At 33.9% G+C, this 10,893-nt stretch overlaps 1 protein-coding gene across 1 annotated transcript; it reads right to left on the bottom strand.

The window, feature by feature from the left end:
* Nucleotides 1-8,651: 8,651 nt before the first annotated feature.
* On the bottom strand, nucleotides 8,652-10,114 carry LOC132172592 (uncharacterized). The gene is made up of 4 exons (XM_059584115.1): nucleotides 9,703-10,114; nucleotides 9,475-9,627; nucleotides 9,149-9,354; nucleotides 8,652-9,055 (listed from the first exon to the last, which is right to left on the bottom strand). The coding sequence occupies exons 1-3, from the start codon at nucleotides 10,042-10,044 to the stop codon at nucleotides 9,250-9,252; spliced, it is 600 nt and encodes a 199-aa protein (XP_059440098.1). The 5' UTR covers nucleotides 10,045-10,114; the 3' UTR covers nucleotides 8,652-9,055; nucleotides 9,149-9,249.
* Between the last annotated feature and the right edge of the window lie 779 nt (nucleotides 10,115-10,893).

Raw genomic sequence — 10,893 nt, 5'->3', positions numbered from 1 at the left:
GCCCATGATGGTGGCTTTAGCCACCTCCTTGGCCAAAATGGGGTGGCTAGACCGGCCATGAGGGTGGCTCTAGCCACCTCGATTTTTTTTTAAAATTTAATATTTTGCCTTTTTAAAAATAATAATAATCATAATTTTAATGCCCAAAACGACGTCGTTTTGGGTTGGGTGAGTGTTGTAGTTTTGGGGCCCAAAATGGGGTAGGTTCTGGGTGAGGGTATAATGGGCATAAATAGTCAAACCGTTTGAGTTTAACATTGAAAACTAACAGAAGGGTCCAAAGTGATAGAAATTAAAGTTTAGGGATCCAAAGTGAGATATTTGAAAGTACAAAGAAGGTTTGTAAAATCAGCTGGAAGTTTAGAGAACCAAAGTGAAATTTTCCCTAAATTTAATGATAAAAACTAACAAATGGGGGTAAAGTGAAAGAAATTGAAGGTTCTGGGAGTTAAAGTGAGAGAATTTGTAGTTTTAGGGGGGTATGTCAAAAATGGTGGTAGGTCAGGGGGACAAAGTGAAGTTTCCCCAAATAAATAAATTCTCTACAATTAGACTACAACCTAAAAGATAGAAGAAAAGATAATAACACTAGTTGCTAAGGACTTCTATTGTAAGCATGGTGTTCTATTTGCATGTGGGACTTGTTCTTGGAGACTTCTTTTGTTGTTATACTTTCTTGGAACATCCCAAGTCTTATTAGAACTCTATCACATCTATGTCGTATAGGCAATTAACAAGATATGACAATTTTTTATACGAATTGTGAATTTGATATGAACACAATATCAAATTAGTGAGTTATTATTGATAAATCTGACTCATTTAATTAAATAGAATTGATGGATTCAATAAATTTTGAGGCATACGGCAACAAATTTAAGTGAGATATTTTTTATATATATTTAAATATTAATTAAATAATATTGATATTAATTTTTAGTTTATATCTTTCTTAGTCCTTCTTGCCTTGTGATGAAAATACTAATTGGTGGAAAATGTTACTAATCAAGGAGATTTTTGATGAAAATGATGTCAAGAGCATTGTTAGGCTCGCTATTAGTCCCAATAGACAAACCGATCAATTAACTTGGATATTGGCACGACAAATGGGAAATTTTCGGTTCAAATTACATATCACTTGAAAAAATATAGAAATACGCTGGTGAGATGAGGTGCTTCAAATGCCCCTATATATGTATAAATTTTATAATCTTGTGTGGATGTAACTCCGACAATTAAGGGTCCCAAGAGTGATGAAGAAGCTCATATGGAAAGGCATGCAACAATTTGTTGTCAACTAAGGGAAATATCTTTAGTATGTGGGTATCAGTGTGGTTTGATAGAGTCATTTTCGGTCGGTTAACTGAAATTGCCAGTTAAATCGGTTAATTCATCAATTTCATTTCAATAACAAATTATTTCAAAATTTTCGGTTAATTTCGGTAATCGGTTAATTTGGGTCGATTAATTGGTTAACCGTGGGCCTTTTTAATTGGGCCAAAAATTAGTTATTTTGGGGTCTAAATCGTTTTTTTGGGCTAAAATCTATTATAATCTTGGGGGCCCAAATAACTTTAAACGTCTTGTTCTCATGTCTTGAGTGTAAAGAAATTATTGGGGGCCCAAAACATGTGCTTAGCTCGTCCATGTAACATACGCATAAATTTGTTACTATTATGCTCTTTTTCATCTCCTCCTTTAATGTTTCTAGTTGTTTATTTTAGTTTTTTGCTAGGCCAATAATTTCAATGTCATTGATTCAAGCCTGGAGCAAGAAAGAACTGTAAATATAAATGCTTGATGGTTTGTAAATAATAAATAAAGTCGGTTTGATTATGCATATTTTGGTTTGGTTCGGTTTAGTTAAACGACAAAAAAATTTTATACCGATTAACCAAGCCGAACTGACGTCAGTATAAAAAATTCATACCGATTTTCGACTCACATAAGTTGGTTGACGGTTAATTTCGGTTCGTTCGTAGTCGGTAGGCGGTCAGTAATCGCTAGGCAGTTAATTTGCCCACCCCTCCTATATCGAGCTATATGTGGGTTGAATGCGAAAACTACCTGTCATATTTTATAGAAATGTCCGTCATCTAATGATATATGGGCAGAATGTTGTAGGAAAATACAAAAATGCTTCCACAAAGAAGATTAAGATTAATAAAATACACCAAATGGTATATTAACCCTCATTTTGTCCTAATTTCGATATCTCATTATCTCTCACAAATTTCGACTCTCATTCATCGGTCTTTGAGAAAAGTGGATGGCAATTGAACTCCTTTACATTTTTCTTCTAGAAGGTTCATATAATATTGTTTGTGTTCTCCTTCCTTACATGCATATTTCGTAAACAAAGACAAACAATCCTAACTTGAGTGTTTTAGTTGCTTTCATCTAGAGAGTGAGTTTCTCGAACAACCCGTTTATCAATACAATTTCTATATCTATTTCATCTTTCCATTATAATCTTATATCTTTCATATTCCATATACAATATCCATACATCTTATAGATTACGAATCGAACAAATAGAAAAACCCATTACATATACAAAGTGGTGTTTTTTGAAAACGTAAAATTTTAAAGGATAAACTACGATTTTAGAGGCCAAACTACAATTTTGCTAAACGTTTAACTGCTTTTTTAAATTTCATATTTTCAAATCACACATTTAAAAATCGTTATTTTTAAATCGTATCAAATTCTTTAAATGGCATTACTCTTCCATCCCAAACACCCACAATCAATTAGAACACCAGATTATCAATACTATAAAGCATACACATTATTGCAATTTCATACAAACTTAGTGAGACAAAAACCATTTATCAAAATAACCCCTCAATCTTTACTATTTATTGTTCTTCATAGCTAAACAAGAGATATTGAAAGTTGGTCCTTTCCAAAATCTATGTCGAAACATGAAGCCTCAATAGAATAATCATCATGAATTGCAATTCTCAACAGAATAATCATCATCAATTTCAATTCTCCGAGATTGATTTTCAACTTTTTCTACTTGCGATTCTTCCTTCTCATTCTCATTATCAACTTTTTTTCTCTTCATTTTGGACCCCCCATGATCACTTCCTGCAATCGAAACTCCACTCTCAGCGGATTCTCTTTTTTCTTCATTACAACCCACAAATCTTTCATCCAAGATGGTTACGCTCTTCTCATTTTCTTCATTCTGGTTCCCTTCAGTAATTGCCATAAAAAATTCCTCTACAAATTTGCTCATAAAATCAGAAAGAAAAGGAGGCACAGTATGATCTTGGATAATAGTTCCATCTTCTTCTTCTTCTGTCTGATGAGCTACTCCGCAGTACTTCTTCTGATTTGCTTCACTCCCTTTCTTCAGCTGATTCACGTTAACCTCCGACGTCGACTCTGTTCTTGATTCTTGCACTTCCTCTGTTTCCCTCCTCGTAACACCAGCAGATATCATCTGGAGATCATCATTTGACGTTGAAGCAACCTTTTCAAGAACAGGATCCAAAGAAGCAGTCTTCTTCTCATTCTCATTATCAGCTTTTTCTTCTTCACGCGGGACCCCAAAATAATCATCAATGATGTTATTCACAATCATCTGATAAAATTCTTCTGTCAGTTGACCGACGTCCGGTGACGAGCCGTCAGTGGAATCCTCACTTGCCATGGAAGGTCTTGTAGAAAGAAGATAATGTGTAAAAATACAAAGAAACCTGAGACACCCAAAAGAAAATCACAAAGAAACTTAATTTGTGAAGAAAGAAGATGGAGATATAATTGGAGTTCGAAAGAGAAAGCCTTACAGTTTGTTATTGCTGATTTTCTTGAGAGAGAGAGAGAGAGAGAGAGGTATATGAGAGACTTCGTTAATGAGCTCAATGGCCTTTTTATATTCAAATTTTCTTCAAAAATATAACTAAACTCATATAAAAACCTATTTAGAAGCTCTATTCTTTACTTTATTTTTTTGGAGAAACTTCATTTTAAATCACTAAACTATCACGTGTAAGATTTTAAACGTTAAATGTGGTAAAATGACCTCTATACCCCTAACTTTTTATAAAATTTTTAATTTACCCTTAATTTCAAATTATTATTATTAAAAAAAAATTGAAAATCGAAGGGTAATTTGGTCTTTTTACTCATTTCCGTTAGGGTTAACGGCTGAATCTAACGGATGGGGGTCAATTGAATTAAATTAAAAGTTCATGGGCTTAAATTGTGAGTTTTTTAAATTTGGGGGGTCTTCTCAAAACGTGTGGTAGTTCAAGGGTTTAAAGTGAAGTTTCCCCTTATTTGTAATTTGGGGAAAGTCCACGTACCCCTTAAATTACTACCCAATTAACAATATCACTCAAACTTTTAATTGCGATAATGTCTTTCTAAACTACAAAAAAATTGTCAATGTCCTCCAATAACGAAAAATACCCTTTATATAATTTTTTTTTTAAATAAATAATAAAACTAAAACTAAAACTTTAAAAATAAAAAAAATAAAAAAGTGAAAAGGTAAGTGTTTTTTTTTTAAATTTTTTTTTTTAACAAAATCGTTTTGTTAATTTTTTTTTTTTTTTTTTTTCGAATTAATAGTGGTATTTTTGTCTTTTTGCAGACTTTGGGGGAACATTATCAATTACATGGTAGTTTAATGGGGTATGTGACCTTTTTTCTTTTAATTATTATTAGACATACTCCCCACATACAAAGAGCAGAAAAGTGAAAGTTATAAATTTTTAAGATTATTTTTTTACTTTCCCATAGTTAAGAAGTGGAAGTTTTACTTTCTCAAAAAGTGAAAGACCAATTTAAGCTTATTATATAATGATTTAAAATTAATAACAAATAATATTTAATTGAAGTAGAGAAAGATGTAAAGAGTTTGATGTTTAATTCCTTTTAAATGTGACACTTTTTTTTCTTAAATAGGCTGGTTTTTTTTTTTTTTTTTTTTTTTAAACAAGCATAAAGCTCAAATAACACAGAGTAAAAGCTCTGAAGCAATTATAGCCGAAGCTACGAGGTTACAAGCGTCAAAGATGACGTTTTATATTCTAGACTTATACAAAATCCGCTAACTTATGACTAATTTTCAAATTAAACAGCAAATCAGCACCAAATAGACTCAAACAAATGCATAGGTAACTTTTATTCCTCGGCACTAAGGGCAGATAACCCCAAGCCAAAACTCATTCTCCTCGACCCTAAAGCCAAGATAACATTCACATCCAAAACCCAAAGGTCTGGACCAAAGGAGCAAACCCGAAGGGCATCAAGCTGACAAATCGAGCGAGAGAGAGGAACGAGCATTATTATAAGCAAAAAAAACAAAACCGATTACAGGGAAACAAAACAAGACAAAAAATACACCACAAGGAAAGCTAGACAAAATTACAGGGAAATAAACAACAAAAAAGCACACCAAGAGGGTGACAATAGCAGGAAAGAAGAACCGATCACGTGCTCATCGAAAATCGAAAACAGGAAGGGGTGTTGAAAGCTTATTGCGGTGGGGGAGCAACAAAAGGCCCAGCAGAGGACGGCGGGGAGCATGCGGAGGAGATCGGCGGCACACTCAAATGGGGAGGGAAGTTTGAGTGAAACCCCAAGATTATCACCCACAAAGTGTACCTAACCAATCAAAAGAAATAACAAAAGCAAAAACAGAAACAAACAAACATGGACTCTAACAGAAAACAAGAAAAGAAGAAAAAACAAAGAAACAAGAAAACCAAAACGGAGACCACGTTGGGAAGGAAGTTTGTTGGGGGAAAATGGTAGGAACACGAGGAAACAGTTGCGACAGGTAACGATGAACCCGGACGGAGCTGAAGAGGACTAGCGGAGGGGCGAATGACGACGTGGGTCCGGCAAGGAAAGTAGATTGGGCACAGAACAGCCAATCCAAATGCCAAAAGCAAAAAAAGGGACCAAATTAAGGAGTGGGAAAGGGCAGAGAGGAAGGGAAAATAAAAAAATTGCTCAAAGAGCTAGGGTCATTAGAGGGAAAAAGGTTCTCCCCCTCCGACGGTGCTCTCTGTTAGAGAAGAAACCCTAGCAGAGAGAGAGGGTAAATAGGCTGGTTTTGAATCTACCTTTTGGAATTTGAATCATTATCCTTTTAAATGTGACACTTAAAATTTGATAAAGTCAATTTTTTTGACGAGCTCATTGTAAATGCTCACCAATTAAGTAATTATAGGTCAAGATCACAGATTCATTTTCTCAAATTTAACTTTTACCTAATGTAAACATAAACCAACCCCAACAATCTGTCTCACACAAATCTTCATTTTTCCAAAGCTTTGAGACAAGCTAGTTAAAGCATCAAAAGGTTAGTTGTTCTGCATTTATTTTTTTAGAAAATTTCACTTTAGACTTTTGAACTACCATGCATTTTGAGAAGCTCTCAAATTTTAAAAATTCTCAATTTCAACCCTTGAACTTTCAATTTGATGCAATGTACCCCTCTCCGTCAGTTTTTAAACGTTAAAAGTGACAAAATGACCATTATACCCTTGACTTTTTTATAAAATTTTAAATTTACTCTTAATTTCAAATAAACAAATTTTAAAAAAATAATGTTATTATAAAAAAAAAAATCAAAATCAAAAGGTGACCCAATCGCTTTTTTCTTAATTATTTCATTTTTTTTCTTTTTAAAAAAAGGGAAAATCGAATGGTAATTTGGTATTTTTAGGGGTTTCTATTAGGGTTTAACAACAAAAAGTGACCGATGGATATATTGCATCAAATTAAAAGTTCAAGGGATGAAATTGAGAGTTTTTAAAATTTGTGAGGATCTTCTCAAAATGCATAGTAATTCAGGAGTGCTTTGTGAAGTTTCCACTTTTTTTTTTTTTTAACTTCCTCTCTTAAAATCTTCTTGTTCCAATAGTAAAATAAACCAGACCAGTTAAAGTAAAACTATCATATCTTTTTATTTGATGAAGGCAAGCTTTGTAGGGAAAGCTGATATAAAGGTATACAAATTTTTATTTGATGAATTTTTTTTTTTTTTTTTTTCAATTTCAATGTTTACTATATGTCAAAAAAAAAATGCCGTCAATAGAAGTTTGAAAATCTTGTGCAGGAAATTACTACGGAGAAAATATTTGTTGATTGCTGTCCGGCTGTCCCCCATATTTCAATTTACAAGGAAACTTTATTATTATTATTATTATTATTATTATTATTATTATTTTTGGCAAATTTTTATTTATTTGTTAAAAATCTAAAAAAAAAAAAGGAAACAAATAAATTAATTAAATTTTCAATTGATTCTCAAAATTTTAAAATGTGGTAGAACCTTTGGCTGCAGCTTCACCTCACTTTTATTTTAAATATTTTTTTAGACTATTAGATTCTGTGGACTCGCATATGGATCTAAAAATTTAGTGGTAGAATCACCAATCCACGATAAAGAAATGAGTGAAAAATGATATGAAGAAAGATTTTTTTTTTTTTTTTTTCAGTTTTCAAATTTCATATTTTAAATCTTCAAATTCCCCACTAAGTTGCAAAAAAAAAAAAAAAAAAAAAAAGAGGAGAAAATAGAAAAAGAGTTTAGAAAATTTTGAAACTTATAGAACATTCTCTTATAAACTAGAGTGAAAAGGCAGTTACGATTAGTGGTTATTGGCTAAAACCGCTAACCATAACCACCGAGGCGGTTAGTAAATTTACTAACCGCCTAACTGTTAGGGGTTTTACAAAAACCTAAAATCGCTAACCGTAACCGCCTAAGCGGTTTGCGGTTTTTTCTAACCGTCTTCAAAAGCATTTAACAATTAGTGCGGTTAATAACCGCCCGCCTTTTCACCCCTATATAAACCCAAATTTAGCTACAACCCCCCTCAATCTAATTCACATCATATTCCACTATAAATTGCACTTTATAGCTTTCAATTTTTCTGAACACTTTTTTTTTTTTTTTTTTTTCTTCTGTCTCAAGTCTTATTATTTCATGTTCTTGAATCAAGTGATAAGTCATTCTATATCTAATAAGTAATAAAAAACAAAAAAAATAAAAAAGTTTTAAAAGAAATTTTACAAATAAAAGAAAGTGTTCTGATTGACATATTAAATTATATAAAACATTTGATTTCTGAAAAAATGTATCGCATATAAAATTTGATTGATAATACACATGCATGTTACGGTTGCTTATGAAGAATAATTTAAGATCGACAATGTCACAAGAAAAATTAAATGGAATATCCATATTATCAATTGAAAATGAGATGTTAGAAAACTTGATTGAAAAAACTTAATTAGTAATTTTGCATCTTAAAAAGTAAGAATAATAATTTTTAAATAAAAAAATATAATATAAATGTTAAAATAAATAATATTTAAATATAAGAAAAAGGCATCACTTAAACTTTTTGTCTTAGGCCCCAAAATTTATAGAGCCAGCCTGCCCAATAATCTTATTCCTATGTCTTAATACGATTCAAATCGGACACATAAATACGAATTGCTCAACACGCGAATACAAATTGCGTGTTGAGCAATTTGGATCAAATCTTTACAGTACGAGGTGCTCCTGCTGGACTTTTCCTTCTCTGCGACATTTTTTTTTTTTTTTTTTGGTCCTCTAATTCTTCAAAGATCATGACCACGATTTGACAAAGATCAATATCATTTATTTGTTTACAAAGATCACAAAAATATCCTCCACTAAACACAGATTTAACAGCCCAATTAATCCTCGATCAATATAGCTCACGTGAGTGCAGTTTAAGCTTGGTTTCAAGTTCATCTGCATCTATTCCAACAACCTTGTCACCTGCTTGCCATTTTTCAGAAAGAAAAAGTAGGGAGCCCTACGAATTTTCCATTCTTTAGTCACGTCCTCCGCCTCCGCCTCCTCAATGTCAACTTTCAAGAAAACAACTTTCGGGTACTTCCGAGCTAAGCTTGCATAAAAAGGAGATATGAAACGGCAAGGACGAGCTTTATATATAGAAGTAGAGGATTGCCAGGCGACATGTCGTTGAAGCAGCATTCAACTGCGTTTCCAGCTCGCTAACAGAGTGAATACCAATAACTTGATCCCCTGTTTTCATAAACCAACCAAAATTATGTTAATTTCATAAATCAATTAAATTAAATTAAATTAATCTCCTTTAAATGTAATTAATTCCTTCACCTTTATCCTTTTATACTCCCTGACAACCAACACGGAGAAGTTATCTTCAAGAGGGGGGAATCTACTCCAACGCCCCAAGGTTTGATAGATTTTAGTCTCGCCTAGCCTCCTCCATTCTTGGCCTCAAAGGTTACATAATACCTCAGCAAATCGTGATACTGATGCATTGCTTTCAATATCTTCACAAACTTCAGTGGAGTTTGAGGCTACACACAAAAGTCACCATGAAAATATATATAATTGAATATTTCAGCATGTATATTAAGAGAACAAATATTCGTAAAAAAAAAAGAAAAAAAAAAAAAAAAAGAAAAAGAAAAACCAACCTTGACAGTTCTTCGTTCTCGGCGCTTGTGGATTTGGTCGATTGGGCGCTGCGAAATTTTTTCGCACCTTCTGAAATACACCGCATTGCTTAGATCCAGTGGTTGAATTATACCAAAACCCCTGACCTCAGGAAAGGGTTCAACATCAAAGCCCTGTAACAACGAACGAGTGTTAAAGCTGCAGGCAAAGGCGTAGTAGACTAGACTAATGGAATTAATTTTGCTTACATCACTCTTACAAACTTGTTCCCGGTAGCGGACCATTTCGGCGTCGGTCATGCTTCCAGTTCTTCCCCTGGGCTTGTCGGCGTCGCTCTCGTCGGAGTCGCTATCGAAGAAGTCGCTCTCATCGGAGTCGGGGATAGGATTCAGGCGCGGGGATCGCCGCAGAGGAGCAGAACCCGAGGCCGGGACAGGAACAGTGACGGTTGGGTAATTAGAAGCGGAATGAGGGATAGATTTGTGGTTTCGCTTCTGTTGCTGTTTACCTTTGAGAGTGCGTTTTCGGACATCTGAAGGAGACGGTCGTCCTCTCTTCTCCATCTTCTTCCTCTCCACCACCTTACCCATCTCTCTCTCTCACGCCCAGAAACCGTAGCCACCGCAGTCACGCTAGCAAGAACAAAACCCTCTTATTGAAAGGAAATAAAATTAGAGAAACAAAAAGGAATTATCTTGAGACGGCTACACTAGAAACAAAAAGGAATTATCTTGAGACGGCTACACTTTTTCTTTTTTCTTCTTATATGAAACGGTACGTTTTGTTTTTTTGGGTGGGGGGGGGTGGTGTGTGTGTGTTTGGATGGGTCTGCGGGTCGACCCGTTTACGACTTGCAGGTACCCGCGATCCGTTTAGCCAAAACCTAAACACGACTTGTTTATTAAACGGGTCGGACCACCTGACACGATACGAACCCGGGTATTTCACGAGTCACCCGACACTACCCGTTTACCCGTTTAACTTGAAAAATGATTTTTTTTTTTAATAAAATAAAATAAAAATAGTTTTAGGGCAGTTTCTAGTAATCAAACGGAACACAAAAAAGAAAAAGCAAGATAGAAGGCCTAGGCGAGAGGTGTTTTTATTGTGGAAAGCGAAGAAACCTTGAGAATGAAGAGAAGACAGCCGTTGTGAATTGTGATCTAGGTCTTTTATATATCTATATTTTGCATGAATGTTGTAAAAAAACAAAGATCTGGGTCGAAAACAATTTGATATATTTGCTCAATTTCATCAGAAGAACTGAGACATTTCTAATTCAATTTTATTTTCTCAGCCTTTTTCCTTCTCCAGAGGACCAGAGCTTCTTTTTGGAAGAATAAATAAGCAAATCCCACAAAATAAAACAACCATCTACCAAACAAATCTCACAAAATCATGTGCAAACATTGGCAGAAGAGAGAGAGCGGTAGTGGAGG

This window comes from Corylus avellana, chromosome ca2 (assembly GCF_901000735.1).
Source record: "Corylus avellana chromosome ca2, CavTom2PMs-1.0".
In the NCBI taxonomy this organism is placed as follows: domain Eukaryota; kingdom Viridiplantae; phylum Streptophyta; class Magnoliopsida; order Fagales; family Betulaceae; genus Corylus; species Corylus avellana.
The sequence above is the reverse complement of the archived record's forward strand: the minus strand, read 5'-3'. Positions and strand labels throughout refer to the sequence as shown.